Source organism: Taudactylus pleione, unplaced genomic scaffold (genome assembly GCF_031769625.1).
Source record: "Taudactylus pleione unplaced genomic scaffold, aTauple2 ptg001153l, whole genome shotgun sequence".
Taxonomy (NCBI): domain Eukaryota; kingdom Metazoa; phylum Chordata; class Amphibia; order Anura; family Myobatrachidae; genus Taudactylus; species Taudactylus pleione.
In genome coordinates, this window is record NW_028285554.1 from 752,140 (window position 1) to 776,458 (window position 24,319).

The 24,319-nt window shown below is 42.4% G+C and overlaps 1 protein-coding gene across 7 annotated transcripts in view; it reads right to left on the reverse strand.

Moving 5' to 3' along the window:
• Nucleotides 1-24,319, reverse strand: part of COL16A1 (collagen type XVI alpha 1 chain) — a 194,917-nt gene that overhangs the window by 160,282 nt on the left and 10,316 nt on the right. For all 7 annotated transcript variants that reach the window (XM_088462141.1, XM_088462137.1, XM_088462143.1 and 4 more), the window contains exons 4-8: nt 10,104-10,221; nt 8,533-8,656; nt 5,657-5,932; nt 5,483-5,563; nt 1,377-1,520 (exon numbers count right to left, since the gene is read on the reverse strand). In XM_088462141.1, the coding sequence (XP_088318267.1) occupies nt 1,377-1,520; nt 5,483-5,563; nt 5,657-5,932; nt 8,533-8,656; nt 10,104-10,221 (743 nt within the window). The remainder of the gene's footprint in view (nt 1-1,376; nt 1,521-5,482; nt 5,564-5,656; nt 5,933-8,532; nt 8,657-10,103; nt 10,222-24,319) is intronic.

Sequence of the window (24,319 nt, forward strand, 5' to 3'; positions counted from 1 at the left end):
CCTACTGGGCTGCAGCGCTTCTGAGAAATGTTTAGGAGCTATTACGAACTGTTTGATAGATACTGAGAACTGTTATAGAGCTATTGCAAGAGTGTAAGAAAGATACTGAGACTTATCGACAATATTGAGAATTGCTAAAAGACACTGAGATCTGCTGTATTTCAAGTACTGTGTAATACTGACTTGTTCAAAAGACTGAGCTTGAGTAAACGTGTGATATATTTATCTTGTTTGAGCTACTGTACTAGAGAAACAATGCCTGGGTTTGTCAGTGTAAAGAGTGGCAACCATTTAGTGTGATCATTGAGTTAAGGAGCGCTTGAGTCATTGCTACTGTGCAGTGCTGAAGATAATTGGCATATATTGCAAGTGGAACTGCATTTATTGTACCATATAATTGGAAAACCAAGCCTATTACTCTCTGGAATCAGGAAAGAACAACATTAGATAATAAGCTTATTGATATTACTAATTGTGGATAACAAATACATGCATGTTATAGGTCAGTAATCGTCCAGTAACAGAGTACTCCAACGACAGAACTGAAAAGTTTTGAGGTTTTTGCTAAATCTGTAAGTAATAATTTGTGTTGCTATTACTCTATATCTGTATTCCGCAAAGGTTAATGTGTGTTTAAAGTATAGTATAGTGAGACAACAAGGAAATTGCCTTTTTCTCAGTTATAGCCAAATAGGTGCTTCAGCAGCAAAGATAAAGGAGCCTGTTTAACTATTGGAAAGAGTTATTTCCCATTGCCTATTTACTACTGCAGTGATTCCCAACCTTGGTCCTTTTTACAGAGGCTGTCATATTATGTCATTTTACTATGTGTATGGGGCTGGCCTACAGCCCAGAGTGGATAAAGCTCATGGAGTAATTGACAAAGGAGAATGAAGATCCACTGGAGCTGCAGCTGTAAGGGACCATCTACACCTACCTTATCTGTGCCCATTACAACACTCTGGGAACCACATATGTACAACACCATGCAAAAGTAATCAAACCTCACTTATAATTCTCTTATTTCACTGAATAACAAATCCTACAACAAAATGCTGTTCATTGTGAGATCAAAATTAGCTTATAATTTAGGAAAGATTACCAATAAAAAGTACCAATATACCTTTGGAGGGTTGGAAGAAACCAGAGCACACAAGCAAGTACCCACGCAAGCACAGTGGGATGATAACATACAGAATCTATGACTCCTATGAAGCAGCAACCCTAACCACTGTGTTACCATTTCAGATTTCATGATAACCTTACAGATTAAGCAGATCATTCAATATTGTGTCACTATACTGTCCCATTCATGACCTGGGTTTGCTCTCCTAAACCGCATTTATGTGTATACTGAATGTCATATTTCCTCTTACCGTTTTGCCCAATGAATCTTCAAGACAGAAGCATCGTGTATAACTCTGGTGCTTGGATTTTGCAGGCAGTTCTATGAAGTTACTGTTCTGCACATTCTCAACACCCTCCACATTGCGTCTTGTCTTAGCAGCTTCAGGATTGCACTGTACGTAGGTATGTATAAGAGAGAAGATATAATGAGATCTGTCCATTCACAATTCTGCAAATGTATAATTTATGTACATGGTTCTCATTCTTGCTGCATTGTTGCTGTTGCATGACAAGACATAACGGTTCACTAAGACTAAAATGTATTTTCCTATTACATATGTACTGTATGTTTTAAATGGGATTTAATTCATTATAATTAATTGCTTGACATATCTATTCTTTAAACCCCTTGGTTTAAATGGGTAGAATTTTCAGAAACAGGATAATCTACATTATGTTATAAAGCGGCACCTGTTAAGTTACACTGTTTCTTCTTTTGTGTACCCAAAGAGTATAATTCAGACTGTATTTAAGGGATAGGACCATCTATCAAAGACAGAAAGGGGAGCATGTAGACCACTATTACTACTACAGGTCTCCCATATCCAAATATTCTGAAATACAGATTTTGTTTTTAGAGCGACTGAGATAGTGACCACTTTGCTTTCTGATGGTTCAATGTACACAAACTTGGTTTAATGCACACAGTTATTATAAATAATGTATACAATTATCTTCAGGCTGTGTGTATAAGGTATATATGAAACATAAATGCATTCTGTGTTTAGACTTGGGTTCCATTCCCAGGACATCTCATTATGGTATGACTGCTACTAGCACTACTACTACTACGGAGCTCGCTGGGCCAGTGACAGTGGCACAACATACTGGTGAAGGGCTCTGTGGAAATATTTTGCTATGAGGCCCCCGTAGGTCTTGCTATGTCCCAATATACAATGGGTAAAAATGAAAAAGCAACTAGCAAGATGCCCACTGAATCAGTAGATCCATGTTTTGTTCATCCTACCCCAAGGAAGCCATAATGGGCTCACTACATAGGTTACAGGGGCAGGATGAGCCACTTGTAGAAGTGTAATACACAATGGAAAATTGCATAACAAATAACAGAAAACAGGGTTAACAGTACTGTGGATGATTTTGTTGGTGGTGTTGGTGGTGTTAGGGGGGCTTGAAGGAGCAGTAGTCTGGGTAGCTCAGGGGTCTTGATTGTGTAGAAGCCTAGGGTTTTGAGTGCTAACATGGTGTAGAGTCTAGACAATTTGGTAGGTTGTTATGGTACAAGACCCATGATAGTTCTCCAAGATGATGAGTGGGCCATGTGGGTGCGAAGGCCTGTATGGGGCATGGCCCTCGCTGCTGTGAAAGTCTCAGGTAAAGTTGCTTCCCAGAGTGAGTCAGGGAGGACCATTGTAGGCCCAGAATAGAATGGAGTATGGAACTGAAGCTCCTTGGCATCTCGAGCTGTTCCACCAATGGTGCCACTGTTGCAGAAAGCGACTTGGCTGGTTTGCTTCTCTCTCCTCTCAAGTCATCTTATGCAACACACAAAGACTTTATGCTTAACAGACTCAATTTATTTATTGTGCATCGGCTGCACTCTTCTCTGGCTTTTCCCACATTGTCATGCCTACATTATCCTATCCACCTCTGATAAGCACCACCTGTGCAGTCTCTAAATCTTCACTATGGTGATATCTGGCCCTGTCATGTAGCTTTATGTCTGAGCGGCAGCTTGCTCCATGCTAATTTACTCCCTGTTTTGTCTCCATCCAGGACTGGATTGCTGAAGTTATGTGATAAGCCTACATGATCCAATCGCACAGCAATGTTGGCCCGTGGTCAGTTGATTGTGTGAATGTACAATGAGAACATATGTAAAGTTATGTGTGGACTGTGTGAGACAAATTTGCGATAATCAATGCTGGAGATTACGACCCCGAGTCTGAGTCACAAGCAACCTGTACACAATGCTGATGTTCACGTAGTCGAATGATTATTTGCAGCTGCACAAGTGTGAAAGATCTGAAAACCCCTACGGTGCATGCATTACACTGACTGTACGCACAAAGGTACTGCTGTGATCAGGACAGGCAAAATGAGAAAGGTGGCAGAGAAGTGATAGGGGTTCATGGGCAGTGACTGGGTGGTGGCTACTAGTGCACACAAAATGGGCCATTTAGTAGGCATATCATGGGAGTGTTGTGGGAGTGTCAGTGCAAGTGGCTGCATCCTAAGATACACAGCCACTGGCATAGGAAATCACAGTCAGAGTTGGTGCAAGTTTTGATGATACGACCAATGATGGTGTATAAGGACCCTAAAAGTGGACGTCTCAGTCCTTGCACATTCGGACACACGGATGTACACAAGGCAAGGAGTTTGTATGTCATTTGCATAAACTCACAGATGGGCGACCGCCAGTAGATGCTGCTGTATTGCGTGCGGGTCAGGCTCAATGAGTGCATGAATTTGAGTTGGTTGCAGTGTTAATTGAATGTTTGCAAAGTTTCAGTAAATCAGGCCACAAATAGTGGCCCAAAGAAGCCTGTTGCCCGTTAGTAATTTGATTTGGAATTTTTGAGATGATTATTAGATCACATTTATCGGACTATGCACTGTGATGAGCACGTGTATCCACTTGCCGACAATGAAGGACTGAACGATAATGATATCGTTATTGTTCAGTTATTCATTATACTATGCAGTGCCCACACTGAATGATATGTTGTTCAGTGCAGCCACCTCCCTCATCACCGAACCTGCACAACCTGATGATAGCGTCAGGTTGACCGTCATGTTCGGATGATGAGTGATGCCGACCACGACCAGTGGGAACGTGCATCACTCTTCGTTGCTGATATTTTTCTGCACGATTACTGCGTGAATAATGAGCGATTGAATGATAACGATGTCGTAATTGTTCAATTGCTCATTTTCTCAGCAAGTGGATACGCGCCTTAAGAAGTCTCCGTTAAGCTTAAAGTGATCTACAGTACAGTATCTCCTCATCCCAAGTGCTGACTGTTCTATCATTGTTATTAGAAGCAGGATTCATACTATGGGCTCTATTTATTAACATTATTTTTACTAAAATAAAGTGAAAAAGGGTGTTTTCACACCCTTTTCACATTATTTTAGTTTCACCTGTAGTTATTACAGGGCAATTGGAGTAGAATTAGTAAAATTCTACTCCAACCCCCAGTATCACTTATTTTTAGTAAAGCAGATCGCATTTCCCATAATTGTAATGGGAAATGTGATCTGTGTGCAAGTTACTAAAAATAAATTGTAAAAAAATACCGGGGGAAGCCCTGTGATAATAACGCCACCTGGAGGTAGCGTTATCCAGGGTCTCCCCCGGTTACCGGGCTCCCACTCTGCTCTAACGGGGAGAGCAGAGGCGGGAGCCGGTACCAGTAATCAGCTATGTGGTCTAAGTAGACCGCAAGCTGATTCCTGTAAAAAAAAAGAAAAAAAAATATTTTTTTTTTTTTCCTTACCTGAATCCAGGGACCGGTGATCGGGCCTCCGGTGATGGCTCCTCTCCGGTCAGCTGGTCTCCCACAGTGCACTGGGGCCCGGTCATCAGGTGATCGGGTCCCAGTGCAGTATGGGAGATCACCTGATCGGGAAGCCCGGAGAAGATAAGTGTAATGAAGGGGGAGGGGGGGTTCACGGGGGGGGAGGGGGGGTCGCGGGGTCCGTGATCGCGGGGGGTGGGGCTTAGCGCCGGGGGGCGGGGCTTAGCGTCGGTGGGGGGGTAGTAGCGACGGTGGGTCGGCGCATGCGCGGGCTCTTAGTCGCGGTATTTTTTCCGAAAATACCGCGACTAGAGTGCGGATGGGATCCGCAGGGACAGAGCTTTATCGCAAGCTCTGTCCCTGCAAGGGATTTATAGTAAATCCCTGTGATATTGCCGGAATTCGCAATGCGAATTCACTCGGTAATATCACACTACAATCCGCATTCAATATGCGGATTGTAGTAAATAGAGCCCTATACCTTAGAACATAAGGTACAGGGAGGACAGCTAAGTCACTGCTGTTGATCTAATTCATTCTCACATTGAAGTCATAAGCTTCCAATTCAGATCAATGATTCAGTTTATACTTACACCTGATGGAAGGATCTCACAGCATCCTTCTTGCATTGCCATTTGTGGATCACAGTATATAAGGAATTTCTGGATATCAATCTGTACAGAAAAAGGGAAAAAAAAGCAGTAGTTTGAAACTGGGCCTATTGTAATAAAGAGCCGATATGATGCCACTATCTGGTTAAGACCTACATGTACTGGGGCTCCATTCACCATGTCTAGCCCAATAAAACTATGTCCTTCAACAGGTATGGATGTTCTGGGCTCAATAGGCTTGCTTGATATAAAGCTGCAGTCAATATGAATGGATACAACTCTCTCTTGCACGCTCAACACAATCTTGTGCCACCCGTTGTCAAACAGAGAGTACACGCCATGTCCAGTGAATGTGCAGCCCACGTACTCTACATCACGACCTCTTGCACGGAAGTCCAGGCTTCTGTCTTTGCCATTGAAACCTAGGGAGAACTGTAGAGGATTCATAGTAAGAGACTTTGTGGGGTCTGTGCTAGACATGAAGGTTAGCAACACCTAATAAAAAAGTATTGTGGACTACTGAATAGGCAAACTCAGTAACTAAGAAGTTACAATGTCTTTTCTCTCCTATGTATATATAGTGTATCATAATGATGGCTAAATGAAGACTGGAGAGTTGTATGAATGTGGAAGCATATGATTAATTAGTCTAATCTGGATAAATAATATATAGTATAGTATAGTAACACCTGTTTTCCAACACGAGTCAAATGAGATTAGAAATATTAATGGAGGAGCACACAATATTTTGTAGTATATGGACTGTGGTGTAGAGCATACCTCACATTATGTTATGATGATCTCCATATCACGCACACCGTTTCCAAAGAAATTGGAATAAAGAAGTCCGTATTAGTGCACATACACACGGACTGACACAAGTTTAAAATTTAACCTTTATTTAAATCTATTAAAATGATTAAATATATGAGCTCAAGTAAGTGAAATAAAGTTAAAACCAAAAAAAGTGAAGAAAGATCTTTAAATAAAAATTGTGAATTAAAATAAGAGCCAAGGGGTCTCCTCAGTTATTTGTCTGTTTATTATTTATTGTTGTTTTCTTATAATTAATTTGCACCTTATTGGCAATCCCAATCCTATGACGTTATTCTATTTATTACAGAGATTTGTCTTCATATCCAACAAGTCTGCATAGGGATTACTGATACTGTATATTTTACAGCAATCCCTGTTGTGATGACAATTGCAACTACTGTATTTAATAAAAATGACAATGTTGTTACCAGATGTATTGTTTTACTGCAATAATTACTTTTTCTTGTAGCAATTTTGACTAAAGATCACCTCATGAACTGGGAGATTATATAATATATATATATATATATATATATATATATATATATATATATATATATATATGATATCTTGAAATCTTGAAATCTATTTGTTATTTTTAGAGATATAGGTAGGAAGGTTGCAGAAGATAGATGTACATCTATTCCGTTAAAGACAATTGTTATTCTCGTCATCTCCTACAAGTTCCCATGACTATGCTTATATACCTAAAGTATATTACATACATATCCATAACTTTGTATCACAAATATAGTAATTCATTCTCAATCTTTAGTGATCAGTAATAGTGATATACTGTATATGGCTTAATTATAATGGATGGCGTTAAGTATAAGTCATTGTGCAGTATGAACATGTTTAAATATATGCAAAAAAAGGGGGGACAAGGACAAGCCCCTAATAGTGTAGTAATTTTAAAATATTAAGAGGTATGTGCTTAATATATATGTGTAGTGTACCATTAGTACGCTTGTTGGTTAAGCATATCAGTTAGGTCTTTCGTGGAAACCCGGGAACTTCACGCTGGAAAATTTCTTAATTCCAAACTATACCCACTTTTCTCCCCAGTTCTCAGAATGACATGGTCAGCAACCTATTTTTTATACAGCCTCCAGTAATGCCCTCCTGGCTTCACCCTTTCATGTTTAAATATATACTCATAAGGATTACCAGATATTAAACGGTGATGATATCTTATTATAGATCCAGACCTGGATGTAATTGGGTAGCAGACAACATCGCAGCATTCAGTCGCGGCAGTGACTTATACTTAACGCCATCCATTATAATTAAGCCATATAGAATTTAATAATTGTAGTAAAACAATACATCTGGAAACAAGATTGTAATTTTTATTACATAGTCGCAATTGTTATCACAACAGGGATTGCTGTAAACTATACAGATGTGTCCTCTTGCATATTTGCCGCCTTTGCATGGCGCAAGATGCGTACCCGCTGCATTCGAACCCGTGGCACTGTGTTTGTGAATGGTGCAAACACAGTGCGCGGTGCATGCAGTCACGGCTAATCGCATGGCGCAATGCGTGCGCACATTTGTAGCGTGATCGGCAAAGATGCAAAAGGACACATCTGTTTGCCGACTTGTTGGATATTAAGACAAATCTCTGTAATAAACAGAATAACGGCAGAATGTTGCCAGTGAGGTGGAAATTTAAACAGCATTTTGTTTGCAATGATAATTATAAGAAAACAACAATAAATAATAAACAGACAAATAATTGAGGAGACCCCTTGGTTCTTATTTTAATTCACAATTTTTATTTAAAGAGTTTTCTTCACTTTTTTAGTTTTAACTTTATTTCACTTACTTGAGCTCATACATTTAATCATTTTAATAGATTTAAATAAAGGTTACACTTTAAACTTTTGTCAGTCAGTGTGTATGTGCACTAATACGGACTTCTTTATTCCAACTTCTTTGGAAACGGTGTGCTTGAGGTGTATTTCCGTGGTTGCACCCCCTAATGAAATATAATAATAAATATATATGAGTTATTATCATATATTAGATACTAGGAGGGGTTATACTGACTGATTTGGGATTATAGATACACAAAATTCCAGTGCAGTGAGGAACTTTTCTTTCCCTGATCTCCACCTCAGCAAAGGACTCTGTACAATGGAGTATACATTTACAATAAATACAGCTTTGTAGAACAATAGTGAGAGGATCATGGACAAAATGACAGGTACCTGTGGAAATCCCAGCCGGTCATTGATTTGAAAAAGGTACCAGTCTTCATCTGTCACCTGTTTCTTTAGCAATAGGGTCGTCACCAATGTGAACTCATCAGGTAATCCGAGAGGGAACACCTGTCTGAGATGAGACAATGTACATCCCAGGTTAACTGCATTGCAAAGATGCTCTTTCTGTGGTGTCCTAATTCCCAATGAGATAATTCTCTAATGCACTGCACACGTTACAGTCACTGGAGTACTAATGCTCTCTCCATAATAATTTCATTAAGGATAGTTTTATGTGAGTGGCAGATTGTGTAATTGTTCTGTACACTCTTGAAGCAAGCACAAAGCAGTCAGGATAGTAAATGCGTGTGCAGATTATTAGCGCATTCTCTTTTTGCAACATCTTTCATCCACGCTCTGTGTGTTCTGCTGAGATTTATGGTCACAGGTCTTGCCTGAATATCCATAAAAAGATCAAAACTTCTCCTAAACAAGTTAGATTTAAATAGTAAAGTGCAGACAGTTTGCACAACGCTGTCATTTTATTGGAAACGATAGTCAAGGCTGGTGGTTTAATTACAGCTCAGAGAATAACTAATTACACTTGCAATCTCATTATGATGCCAAAAGAGAATTTGGCACTAACTAGGCCTCCTGCCTGCGGGGAATTATCTAATGTATTGCAGGCACTCCTGGCCATGAAAGGGTTGATCATGTGTAACCGTACATCCTGATTATGTTAATAACAAAGTGTCTTTGAACAGGGATATCATGGACTGTTATGGCTCTAATATCATTTTGTGGCCTAACAGGGCACTATCAGGGCACACTATGCCACCCAACCTCTATTTCCATCAAAGTTATTAAAAGCTGCCAATTTTAAGGCCTCTACATTTGCTTTAAGAACAACTACAACAGGTTTATACTGTTGCTGTTTATGTTGCATTCTTTGGCTATCAACTAAATTCTATAAAGTATAACAAATATTCTGAGAGAGTAGTAATAATATTTTCAAACTGATATTTTTAAGAGTAGGTATGAAGGTTTCTTATGACAACACTGGTTGCTCAATGTGATCATGATGTCATATGATGTTTTCATGAAATGCCCTGAAAAAGCAATATGTAATATCCCCCAATGGAAAATAGTGTTTTTATGAATCTGGGCTCCTGAAAACCATTATTCATCCACCCAAGACCATCTGGGAAATATGCCAAAATTAAAAAAAAAAATAAAAGCTTTCAGTTCTCCATTGCGTAATGAGTTGGAGAGGTGCCCAGGCTGATACTCCGCCCGAGGCTCACTTTCCAGGATTAGGAAGGGTTTTTACAAGAGTCTCAGATAGCTGCCTTCAGGGTGCACACCTTAACAATATCAATCTTAACAATTGCCTTGTCACTCTGGAGTGCTTGAGGTGGGATGTGAATAAAACCATCCCAAACATTTGAGGTGGAGAAACGTTCTTCATTGACAACTGCTATTAAATCCACACAGAGGCTTCTGGCTAGCACACAACCAGTCCGTGCATTTTATAGTGACATATTATAATCATGATATCATTGCAATAAAGAGGAACTCACGCTGTCTGCTCTACAAGCCGAGCCCCTCCAAGTCGCATTATCAGAGGTCCTTTGGGATTCCGAATTTTCTTTACAGAGCTCATTTTCTGGAGAGAAAATCTCTTGATCAAATTGAAACCTGAATGAGAAATTAGATTTATTGTATGTATTAATAGTTTAGCATTTGTAGTAGTTAAAATACATTATTTTCCTTAAATTTGCAACTTGGTTGCTTTCCAATTGTAATTATTTTTGCGTGTGCTGATGTAATGTTTTATATACTGCATTTACAAATAGAAGACTGACAATCACTGTGCATCTGGGTACACAAATTATACATGTCAAGGCACACATCTCACAATATTACTGCAATTTATCAATGCTTCAGGAAAATATCCTAGTGCATAATATAATGAAGCAATATGCAAAATAGATTGCTCAGAGATTTCCAATAAGAAACATAAGTTATTTACTTTTCTGTAGAGAAAATATTGTTTCTACAGTATGTGGAAAAAGATTCAGGAATATTAAAAAAAGTTACATTAAACACAAACTAAATATTGTGTTTAACAGAGCAAATGAGTTTCATGATTGCTGGGTATTTAGAGTCTGATGTAGAGTTGGAGACATTTGCATAATATGCGTTCAACAAAAATGTCGCTTTTACGTGTTTAGGGTGAGTTGAATGTATCTAAAAAAAAACATATGGACTAAAGTATTTGGCCACACCTGTTAATTATTGAATTGAGGTGTTTCAATCAGACCCGTTGCCAAAGGTATATAAAAGCAAGCACCTAGCCATGCATTCTCCATTTGCAAACATTTGTGATACAAAATGGGTCGTTCTGAAGAGCTCAGTGACTTCAAGCGTGGTACTGTAATAGGATGCCACCTTTGCAATAAGACGGTTCATGAAATTTCATCCCTGCTGGATAGAAACAATAGCAATTCAGCCACAAAGCGGAAGACCACATAAAATCACAGAGCGGGGTCAATGGCTGCTTAAGAGCATGGTGTGTAAATGTCACCAACGTTCTGCTGATTCCATAGCTGACGAGTTCTAAACTTCCACTGGCATTAATGTAAGCACAAAAACTGTGCTGCGGGAGCTTAATGGAATGGGTTTCCATGGCCGAACAGCTGCATGCAAGCCTCACATCACCAAGTCCAATGCCAAGCGTCGAATGGAGTGGTGTAAAGCACGCTGACACTGGACAGTGGAGCAGTGGAAACGTGTTATGTGGAGTGACGAATCACGCTTCTCTGTTGGTAATCAGATGGGCGAGTCTGGGTTTGGCTGATGCCGGGAGGTCGTTACCTGTCTAACTGCATTGTGCCAACTTTGAAGTTTGGTGGAGGAGGCATGATGGTATGGGGCTGTTTTTCAGGGTTTGGGCTAGGCCACTTATCTCCAGTGAAGGGCTTTAGCATACCAATACATTTTGGACAATTCTATGCTTCCAACTTTGTGAAAACAGTTTGGGGAAGGCCCTTTCTATTCCAACATGACTGTGCCACAGTGCACAGACATGGTTGTTGAATTCGGTGTGGAAGAACTTGACTGGCCTGCACAGAGCCCTGACCTCAACCCCATCAAGCACCTTTGAGATGAACTGGAACGCAGATTGTGAGCCAGGTATTCTCGCCCAACATCAGTGCCTGACCTCATAAATGCTCTATAAAATGAATGGGCAAAAATTCTCACAGAAATACTCCAAATCTTGTGGAAAGCATTCCAAGAGGAGTGGAAGCTGTTATAGCTGCACAAGGGGGACCAACTCCATATTAAAGTATATGTATTAGAATATAATGTCATTACAGTCCCTGTGGTGTAATGGTCAGGCGTCTGAATACTTTTGCCCATATTGACGTGACTGCATGCCAGTTATCATCAAGAACTTGATGGTGAAACCTGGTATTTTAATATATATTTAAAATCAATACAAGTGTAGATATTGGGGCAGTATAAACTGCAAAGACTCTGGCCCTGATTCAGGAAGAAACACAATTGCAAAGCTGCACGCATTGCGTTTTTGCAATAATGCAAATGCAGCAGGAGGTGTATGACACCTCCTGCTGCATTTGTGATCCCAGCACTGTGATGAAGATCGCAGTGCTGGGATCACCATCGCGACCATCGGTGCTCGATGGTCGCGATGGTGGACGATGCCGGGTGGCCGGACAACTGAGTAAGCCTCAGCTTACTGAGCCTGGCCGGCTTGCGAGCCCAGGATACTGCGTTGATCAACGCAGATCCTGGGCTTGCCACTCCCGGAAAATGGGACAGATATGCACGCCCCCACTCCGCTCCTTAAATGCTTCTGCCTGTCAATCAGGCAGAAGCATTTAAGGACTAGCGTGCGTGTTAGCAAGACCCATTTTGCACACTCGCAGAATGGTTACTGCGCATGCGCAGATTGCCGATATTCGTGAATCTGCATTCAGCAGTTCACTTGTGTGCACTGCTGAATTCACTCCTGTAACCAGTATTAAGCTATTACAGGCTGGGCTGGTCACATTACAACAAAATTTGCAGTGTTAAATCCCGCTGCCTAAGCCTGGGGTACTACCAACACCCAAGCCTGGGGTACTACCAACACCACTAATTAGTAAGTGTTTGGGTGATAATTATCTGAATTAAAAAAATATATAATTTTTATGTGTGTGGAACTATTGGTCCCATTAAGCCCATGCAGCTACAAGTAGCAACATACCCATGGCAGCCAGAACATATCAATGTAGAACTAGAATTGCCAACATGCCTTGGTATCAATAGCCTGCTGGGACCTGTAGTGTTACATTGCTATCATACAATGTAGGAAATAGTTTGCCTCTGCCTGAGCATCTTAAGAAGAACATGTCCACTTTACTATGTTTTCATAAAAATGCATTCCATTTAAGGAACCTAGCAGAAAAGTGTTGAGGTGGCCCCTCACCAATGAGAGCTCTTTAAGATGATTTACGACTGAGGGCCTGATTCAGAGCCGGACGCTATTTGCGGACGGTCGTTCCAAAAAAGGGGCCGGCTATTTAAATTGAGCGCTCGCTCATTGCGGTTTGTTGACGCCTCTATGTCTGAGCGAGCAAACAAAAAATGCGCTCGCTATTTTGTAAAGACACCCCTTTGCCGTTCGCTTCACACGTCATCTCCGGTATTTATTTGATTAATCGGGTACATTGAAAGGCATCTGAACTGCTCGCAGTGCTTGTGGTAGGTTTTTCCTATCGCAATCACTGCGAGCAGTTCAGGTTTAAAGTCAACCAAGTGACGTGGTCGATGACGCTCCTTTACTAATTATGCACTCCCATTAAACACCCTTTTTACCGTTAGGCATGCCTGCGTTCGGATCTCCACCCCCCCGTTTTCAAGCACCTTCCCCTGTTACCACCCACAAACGGTACATTCTGTCAATCAAATTAGCAGCCCCTCGCTGTTTTGCGAGCGCTCAATTTCCGACCGCAATGACTGGTTTGCGCATGCGCAGTAAGACCCATACGCATGCGCAGTTGTGCGAACATCGCTCATAGCGAACGAGCGGCCGCTTACGAGCAGCTCTGAATCAGGCCCTGAGTGCTGTCTGGGTAGAGAGAGGATCCAAGACTCTAGCTGGCAGATCAACTCTTTTTTACTCTAATGTCTGGCCACTGCCAGAGCAATAAGTTTACCCCTGCTTGTGTGTTTCCCATATCACAGAAAGGGACATGGCAGGGAATTCATTGATTTGAGGAACTAAGTAAGGGTATTATCCAAACTCCAAGAGGTATGTATTAGCAATTTCAAGATGGATGGAGACTGTTGAGCAGTCATATAGCGAGCAGAGGGTGAGTTTCTGGACACACATGATGTCTGAGGAGAGCCGTGCTGCCTGTGGGGATACCCAGAGACGGATTGTCAGCTCTCAGAACAGGCCAGAGGACAGAGCCTATTGTATAGTCTGAAAATTGGAGCTGTCAGCACCTGCTATTGCTGCAGAGGGACACGGCCTGATTCAGAACCGCTCGCAAAAAGCGAGCGCTCGCTCTGAATCAGGGCGGGTGCTTGTTTTTTAAGTTGCGGCCTCCTGGCCGCTCACATAGCTGTGGTTGACCACCCACAGCTTATGCGAGCGGCCAGGTGATGGTCGCGATGGTCAAGACCATCGCGACCATCGGGCTTGCGACGAGATCCTTACGGTAGGGTCTCGTGGCCGCAAGTCCCAGTGGACTTCCTGCTCTAATAGTCTAATAGAGCAGAAAGTCCACCTACTGACATCACGAGTGATGCCAGTAGTGCCGCCCACAAACAGCTGGCATTCCTGCAGGAACGCCTCCGTTTGCCCAGCCGCACTCCCTCCCTGCCTTCCAAACGGGGCGAGCTGTCGATCAACATCGACAGCCGCCCCTTTTGGATGCGAACGCCGGAGCTTGCGAGCAGGTCTGAATCAGGTCCACAGTGAGTAACCATTGCCAGATCTGACACAAATTTACAGCATTCATAGCCAGCATACCATGTGCCATAAGAGACAAGCCTGAAAAGACAAAGTGAACACATACAGACGTAAGCTCAAGAGCTGATTCAATTGTTTTCTGAAACAAGTACAGTCCCAGTGATCACAAGTGCAGGACAGAATTAAACCAGTGTGTCAGTGTACCTAAGACAGAGGTGACCATCGAGGGGATGCAAACCATCAATGGTTCACCATAGATGATACATGTGCCATCGATGGTAATCACTAATGGGCCCATCAATAATAACCATCGATAGCCATCCCTAGTTCTGAGTGGCCACAGTTACAAGGACAGCACAGACACTATTGCATCTCAGTATACTGTACAGTGATTCCCTGCACCTCCTTTATGTTTATGTGTACTGACAAGAGCCTGTACAGGGCAGATTAAGGGACAATAACTCAACGATGCACAGAGAGGGACATTGGGCCTGATTCAGACCCACTCGCGAGCGGCTGTCCGCTCGCAAGTGGGTCGATGTTATGGACTGAGCATGCGCACGACGGAGGGAGCTCCGTCGTGCGCATGCGCCAGACGCGACGAGCGAAGGAAAGTCCTTCGCTCGTTGTGTCCGATCAAAGGGGGCGTGCTGTCAATGTTGATTGACAGCACGCCCCCTTTGGTGGGCGTGCCAGGGGCGTGCCTCCCTGATGGGGGCGTTCCCACGGGAACGCCTCCCGTCAGAAGCCGGCCCACTGACATCACTAGTGATGTCAGTGGGAGTGATTTTGGCTCTGATAGAGCCAAAATCACTCTGGAGCTTGCGGTTGAAAACCTCAACCGCAGGCTCCGGCTCGCAATTTCGATGGTCGCGATGGTCTCGACCATCGCGGCCATCACAAAGCACGCTCGTATAGCCTGTGGGTGGTGACCCACAGCTATACGAGCGTCCGGGAGGACGCTCCATGAAAATGGAGCCCGGCCCTCATTCAGAGCGTGCGCTCTGCTCAGAGCGTACGGCTCTGAATGAGGGCCATTGTGCTCCTTATTGGTTATTTGCAGTAAGACCTCACACCAGAACAGTTGGTTATAATTATATTCAGGTTTTGTAATGTGCACTGATCATTCTTGATGGCGTGATGCACTAATTGTGATTGTTAGCCTACCGTATAGTAGCTATTGTCAATTTATATTGCTTGCTGAGAAATGAGTATTCTAAGTTCAATTAAGCCACTGTATTCGTACTTGATATTATGTACAGTACCTTTGCTTGTTGTAACATTTACCCAATAACATACTAGTGTGACGTAGTGCTCCAGCACAATAAAACTTAAGGTCACTTTCAAAGCATGCGCTTACTGTACTGGGTTCTGGGGGGGGGGGTCTCCTGTCTCTCTGCCATGTTAGGAGCAGCCTGGAAAAGGAACGGCCCTGATCCATCTGGCGATCCATTCCCAAGCAGGTTCCAGAAGAACTGCAGGTACGATCCACTCACTGACATCCCACCAAATTGGGAGTGTTACATAATCAAGCCCCTTACTGCTAAAATTAGAGATAACCCTGATATTGCAGGCAAACAGCTGACATCTGGTAATCACAAGGTAGCTCTTTATGTGGATGACTTTCTCCTCACTACTGCATATCAAATCTGATTTCTTTTTTTCAAACCTGTTTTCTTAAATTCACCACTTTTCATTACTTGCCTTCGACATCCCGGCTGTCGGGATGCCAGCGCCTTAGGGCGGGATGTACTAACCTTGCGGTGTACATCCCGCCAGTCAGCGCAAAATGACTTATTGCCTATGTACTAACGGGATGCAGTCATGTGACCGGAGGCCGCAGTATCAGAATGCCAGCTAGGGATTATTGATAGGCGTAGAAATACCACCGCCTATCATTATCACGATGCCGGAATCTAGATCGACGCGGGACCGAACGAGGTAAGTATGGTCCAAGTATCCTCATAGCTGCGGGGGTGAGGGTTAGGTTTAGGGTAACCCGGGGGGATTTAGAGTTAGGCACCCCCCCCAGGGATAGGGTTAGGCTAGCGGAAGGGGGAGGTTGGGGTTAGGCACCCCCGGGAAAAGGTTAGGTTTAGGCACCCCCCCGGGAGGGTTAGGTTTAGGGTACAGGGAGGGGGGTTAGGTTTAGGCACCCCACGAGGGAGGCTAGGGTTAGGCACTAAGGGGGGAGGTTAGGGTTGGGCACCCCTAAAGAAGGGTTAGGGGGGGAGAGGGGAGGGTTAGGTTGATTATTTACCTCCACTGTTCGGCCTGCCGGCGTCGGGGTTTTGACCACTGGGCTCTAGTCCGGCGGTCATTCATACCGATCCCGTATATGCGATTGGTATCACCAAAAACAGCTCTTGTAATAAGAGCTGCCCTTTGCGAAGAAGCTTTCATCGAGTGAGTGAGTCTCTGTCCTCTCCGAGCCACGGGGGCTTCCTGATGGTGACCTGTGCAGGAAGTCCCGGGCTCCTCCTCGTTCTCCCTGCACCCAAAAAATGATTAGGAGGCGGAGGACCCAGGAGGAGCACGGGCTGGCAACCAGGAGACTGAGGTGAGTGAGGGCCATTGCTGGGCGACTGCGGGGCAGCGAGGCGGTGGCGAAGCATTGGGAGCATAATGCAGCAAGAAGCCCATAGGCTTCTATAGGGTAACACTTGGTTTTTCTGGCATTACCCTCCGCACCGAAAATAGGACGGCCTTGGCTTTGTACATATGAAAAATCAGTAAAAACCCCGAACACAGGGTTTTTACTGCATTTTTCCTTTAGTACATCCCACCCTGTATATTTATTCCTTCTAAGTGTTAGAATCCCCCTTTGTTGCTATCTGCACTACAAAAAATAATAATGCACTTTATTTGGTCTGGGAAGAAACTGCGGATTCAAGCCCACATCCTTCAATGGTCCCTTGCAGAAGATGACCTGGACATTCCGTTACTTAAATATTCTTATACAGCCCGACTAGCACAATGTGCTCAGTGGCATTCACCCCCAGGCACTAGAGTCTGAATAGACATTGAGGTGGCTGTAGTTGGCGGTTCTCCCATATGTTCCCATTTCTGACTACCACATCCTGCAGGAGTGCATCTAGTATTCCACCTTTTCTTGTCCATTTGGTGGCGTTGTAATACAATGGCCAACTTTTCTCTGCCCTATCTCCAGTTTTTACCCTATGGGGCAACCCCGCCATCCTCCCTCTCCTTTTACCGCATCTCTGTGTCGTCCAAGACAGGGATTCTGCTCCTGAGAAGCCTCCCTTCAGGAGGGACTGGAGGTTTCTCCACAAGGCAGTTTCACCAGTATCTGCAGGATAGACATTTATTTTACTCTGCTCATACCAGCCTCCTGAGTAGATCGGTCTCCGCGTTTGAAAATCCTTGCCTCTCTGGTCTCTCTTCAAAGGGCTCTCTCCACTACGATTGGAGAGAAAGATGTGTTTTAAGTAAAATGGGAAACTGATCTTTGTGTGTCGTTGATCTCGGAGGAGTGCACTGATATTTTTTGAAGCAGTAGTAAAAACCTCTATTAATGTACACTTTAAAGAGAAAGCATACAAATTGTTGTATAGGTTGTACTACGTCCCTACTACTGTAGGTTCATAGGTATCTTCTCTGGTCCTTCTGATCCTTGCTGGAGTTCCCAACCAAGATCTTATTTTATTTTGAAAGGATATATTCTCTATGGTTTTGGCTGTCCTTGGTCTGCAAATATAATTTGATCCTAAATACCTGTTACTTCCTCTTTCCCAAGCACTCCTACAAACTGTTGATCATAGGGCCACAACTTGTAAAATTTCTGCCATCTCAAAGCAGCCCCTCCATCATGCTGTATATAATAAGCATTCTGAGAAACTCATCTGCTTCCTTCCAGAAAGTGTGGGCTCCATGGACCTCCTTTCATAACCCACCTCACCTTAATCTCTGTGTACATAACTAGTTCCTGTCTTTTGGGGTTTTGTTATTGCAGCTACACCCTAGTTTTGTTCATCTAAGCCCTTACCCACATGGTCTAGCCTCTTCCTTCCTCCTCAGTCCCAATCCTTTCTTTTTGACTCACCCACCCCCCTCCACCCTGAGTTTGTTTGTAAAATGTGCATCATAAGCTTATGATTGCTTTCAACTCTATGTTACAGTGGTGCATTGTAATTTTCTGTTACTCTATGGATATCCCTGCCTTACTGTAACCTTTTCTTGTTATGCTTCTAATGCTTTCAATAAACTGTATTTGGAAAAAATCAATAGTTCACAGTCTCTAATGCACAGGTGGATTAAGTTTAAATAATTGCTACTGTCTCTTGCCAACACATCCATCTTGTGGAACGTAACCGTAAAGGGTCTTGAATATTATGGACGATCTTGCTATACCTTCTAGTGGAAGGGCTACAGTTTACTCTTTGCCTGGTACACCTCATGGTACACTTCACAAATAATTTATCTCAGCTATTTCAGGATAATTTTCAGCTCTTGTTATACAAAATTTTACTAGAACTTAGAGAATTGCAGTCAAAGAGCTTTTACCAAATGATAAAGAAAGCAGAGCTACACGGGTCCTGGTGGCTCACTCAAATCAGGCATGTCACGCTGCATAGCGCATTGAGGCTAAATGAGCAAGGACACGTCTGTACTATTGTCATATTGTATTTCATACCGGACACTACTAGTACAAATTTATACATCTAGACAAATTGTGCCATTTGGCTTACACATCTAAGCAGATTTCTGTAAAATCAGGCCTATCGAAATAGATATGACATCACACAGAGTATTTATGCTTATACATGGTTAGAAAGAGATGTAGTCAAAATGTAGACAGTCAAAATATAGACAATCAAAAGGTTTGACAAATTGTCACCTGTCATAATGTCTACATTGTCAAAATGTTGACAACCAAAAGTACCACATGGACATAAGGTTAGTAAGGTCATAAAGTCGACAGTAAAAATGTAAACACAGTCAAAATGTTGACCTTCAAAAAATAAATGTCAACAGTCATAATGTCAAGATAGATAAAAGGTATGCGTTCGGCATTCCGGCGGTCGGGGTGACAATGCTTACATTATCGGCACCAGAATATCAACACCGCTCAGAATCCCGGCGCTGGCATGCCGACAGCCGGGATGTCGAAGGCAAGTAATGGGGTGGGGGTTAGGTTTAGGGGTTAGGATTAGGCACTTGGGGAAGGGTTAGGGTTAGGCACTAAGGGGGATGGTTAGGTTTAGGGTACAGAGAGGGGGAGGCTAGGTTCAGGCACTACGCGGGGAGTTTAGGGTTAAGCACCAAAGAGGAAGGGTTAAGGTAGGGAGAGGGGAGGGTTAGCATACTGACCAACAAGTGTCGATATATTAATCCTGTCGGGATCCTGGCGTCGGGATTCTGACCGCTAGGATCCCGACTTTTGGTATTTCATACTGATTCCAGAAAAAATAATAAATAATATTAACCAGTCATAATGGACACTATAAAGCATAGTTGCGCTAAATAAATGACAAGCAAAACATTTACACAGGGCCGTAACTAGGGTGGTGTGACCTGTGCCATGGTACATGGCACCGCAGGGCAGGGGGCGCTGTTTGGGCATGTCAATTTTTCTGTTTATTATCACTCTCACTTGTAGCTTCCTCTTCTTTTATCCCCAGCATCTCCTGGCCTCCCTTAGCTCTTCCCTGGCCCTTCTCCATGAAGCCATGGACGTTTTTCAGGTGCACTATCTTATGCCCCTATTTAAAAAAATGGGGGTTGGGGTGGCGCCAATGCTCTCTCTGGCACAGGGCAACACAATGTCTAGTTAAGGATCTGCATTTACACCTGCCTATATTTTTACTGCAAATTACACTATGCGCAGTGACCTATTTTATCAATGTCAACATTTTGATTATCAACATCTTGATATGGTCAAAATGTCGACATACAAAATATAGACATGCTTATATTATCAATGTCGACATTTTTACTTTCTCTATATTTTTATATGGTCAAAATGTCAGTGTCAAAATGTCAACATGCCTATATTTTGACTGCATTGTAAACCACTGTATGTGAAGTTAACTATATTCTGACTGCAATACTAAATTAATATATATCTTTCAATGTTATTCTATGTGTTTAAACACATGTCCAATAATAATGAAATGCACTATATGTTTTTATTTTTGGTTGTGAAAAATGCATACTTTTTTTTTGGCCTAAATGTTTAGTTTGTTATTTTATTTTATGTTTCTGCAACCTTTCTGCAACATTCTATCATTATAAAAAGCAACTCATGATATTACTGTTGGTATGCTAATAGCAATGAGACTGATAATACTGTTGGTATGCTAATAGCAATGAGACTGATACTACTGTTGGTATGCTAATAGCAATGAGACTGATACTACTGTTAATATGCTAATAGCAATGAGACTGATACTACTGTTGGTATGCTAATAGCAATGAGACTGATACTACTGTTAATATGCTAATAGCAATGAGACTGATGCAACCGTTGGTATACTAATAGTAATGAGACTGATACTACTGTTGATATACTAATTGCAATCACAATGTTGATAAACAGTACTAATATGGTAATATCAACAGTCTGATTTCAATAGTACATCAACAGTCTGATTATGGGAATATGGGAGTGCGTGACCCAGCTGGCCATATGCATAGAGGAACTAAAGGCCATGACTTTAAAAAAATAATAAATACTGGAAAACTTGCATTCATCAAAGAATAACATATCTATTTTTCAGTGATTTTCTTTTGTTAACAAAATCATTTGATGATGATAAAACAATAAGAACTTATACCACTGTGATCCTTGTTAAATAAGCTTCTCCATGCTTTGCAAAACCTGGCAAATCTTATCATTGAGGCTTTGATGTACCGGTGAGAACACCTGTTTTCACTGGCCATAGGGCTTTTCTCCACATGATAAATATTCCACAGCGACTTTATAAACAGATGCTGTATATTTTCATTATGTTTTCCCATGTATAAATAGCTTAATATATAGATGTAAACTTGTGCTCCTGTCTGACATTTCCTCCTTTCTTGGCATCAACTATTTGTACCTAGTGGCATAAACCTATGGAGATAATCATCTCCAACGAGACAAAAAAATCTGGTTGTAAGCAGGCAGCAAATAATGTTGTTGCTGGTTAGCAGAGAACACTTGCTGCTGCAGCAATACATGTATCACAGCGGTCACCTTCCAGACACTAACAAATTCGCTGCTGAGATTTCTACAAAACATGTGCAAGAAAAGCTGAAGCTGAAATGAAAAACATAAGACACAGAAAGGGACAAAACTCTGAAATAGCATTTTAGATTCTCGAAACAGAGAAATACTTCATAGAAATAGTAAAAGCGAAGACAGGAAATTAGTAGAAAAATAATAAACTACTGCTTTGACGTGTCCCACACAGCACATGACTATTGTGCAGTTACAAATGCTTCACATAAAAATAAATAATCAGAAACACTGCAAGCACAGGAGTGGTATGGCACAGGAGTCTTAGGTCTATTTACTGAGCTTTGTTAGGAGATAAAGTGAACGGTGATAAGGTACCAGCCAATCAGCACCTAACTGCCTTTTTTCAAACACAGCCTGTGACATGGCAGTTAGGAGCTGCTTGGCTGGTACCTTATCACTTTTCACTCTATCGCCTATCATAGCTTAGTAAATAGACCTCACAGTAATAAAAAGAGAAAATTAATATTACAGTGCGAATAACAGCAGTACTAAATGTCCCTGAGGAAGTCAAGGTCTCATACATCATTGCTGCTGTCAGTGGGGCCGCCCCCAAATGGCAAGCGTTCCGTCGGGAAAGCCTCCGTTTGGCCGGCCACCCCCCCTGCCCGCCTCCCAAATGGGGTGAGCTGTCACTCACCATCGACAGCTCGCCCCCTTTGGTGCTAGACCCGTAGCGACGGAGAGCCCGTCGCTAGCCGGGTCTCGTGCATGCGCACGTCGGAGCCGGCTCCGACGTGCGCATACCCAGTGGGCAAACATCGACCCGGTTGCGAGCGCTCAGGGCTTGCGACCGGATCTGAATAAGGCCCAATGTCTTACAGGAAGCCATAATTCTCCATCCTAATATGCATACCATTAACCTAGACAAAACCAGAGCATGACAAAGTGACACAAACAAAAATACGTAAAAGGGTGAGCTAAAGCACATTCTGAGGTGTATGCACAGTTCCTGGTCTTTATGAAAATGTTTCACCTATTGCAGAAAAATAATTATAAATATGTATGTACTGTATATAATATATGGTTTTAATCCTATGGCTAACTGGAGTTATATATATATCTGACAGTTCTGAGCTGATGGCACTGCTGGACATCTTCTGATTTTGAAGGGAAGTATGATGTGTCTTTACTCTGATGCACTAAGTTTTCTTGGCCGACCACTGCGGTCCTCAACATTGCCCTTTTTTTGTGTTTCTTCAAAAGAGCTTGAATAGCACATCTTGAAACCACAGTCTGCTTTGAACTCTTTGCCTCGGAGAGATCTTGCTGATGCAGTATAACCACCTTGTGTCTTCTTACTGTGCTCAGTTTTGCTATGGTGTATGACCTGTGACATAAAACTGTCTTCCACAATCTCACTTTTGTAGTAAAGTTTGGCTGTTCCTCACCCAGTTTTAAGCCTCCTACACAGTTGTTTCTGTTTCAGTTAATGATTGTGTTTCAACCTACATCTAAAAATGATGATCATTATCACCTGTTTGGTATGATTGGTTAATCATACACCTGACTATAATCTTACAAAATCCCTGACTGTGTGCAAGTGTATCTAGAAGAATTGATGCTGTTTTGAAGGCAAAGGGTGGTCACACCAAATATTGATTTGTTATAGATTTCTCTTCTATTCATTCACTTTGTAATTTTCCACACCTGTCTAAAACAGTATTGTATATATAAAACACCGGTCATGCTTGTTACAATGGCACCTGTTGAGGGGTGGGATATATTAGGAAGCAAATTAATACTCTGTTCTTCTAGTTGATTTGTTTGAAGCAGAAAAGCAGAAAAATGAGTAAGAGTAAGGATCTGAGTGACTTTGCCAAGGGCCAAATTGTGATGGCTAGATGACTGGTTCATATGCGGTATGCATTGGTTAGTACCTACCAAAGGAGGTCCAAGGTAGGACAACTGGTGAACCGGTTGTACTTCCTTGGACCACTGTCATGGGCGCACAAGGCTTATTGATACGCATGGCGAATGAAGGCTAGCCCATCTGGGGAGTGAAGGCTAGCCCATCTGGTCCTATCCCACAGAAGAGCTACTGTAGCACAAATTCCTAAAAAAGTGAATGTCGGCTATGATATAAAGGTGTCAGAACACACAATGCATCGCAGCTTGCTTTGTATGGGGCTGCGTAGTGGCAACAGTAAAAATTTCACTAAAGTGCAACCTACTTCGAGATTAGGACCAAATGCTTCACTAATTTAAACGTTTACTTTTTTATCCTAAAATGGTGCTAAGTTAGTCTTCATGTGAGTGAGGGTGTCTATCGTAGTCTATTGTAGTCTGAGGGTGTCTATTGTAGTCCTTCCTGGCTCCTAGATTGTACATGCAACGCTCACAAGACTCTCCCCAATACAAACCTAGTCTTCCTGGCTCCTGCACTGCACATGCACGTGCTACTGAGGGAATCAGTATTATTCAAATCCCGGCAGTGGCAGCATGACAGAGGAGGAAATCCCGATCATCCACAGGTAAGCATAAATTAACCTAATTTTACCCCCTAACCCTAACCCTCCTTTAGGGTGTCTAACCCTAACCTCCCCCCTGTGCCTAAACCTAACCCCCCC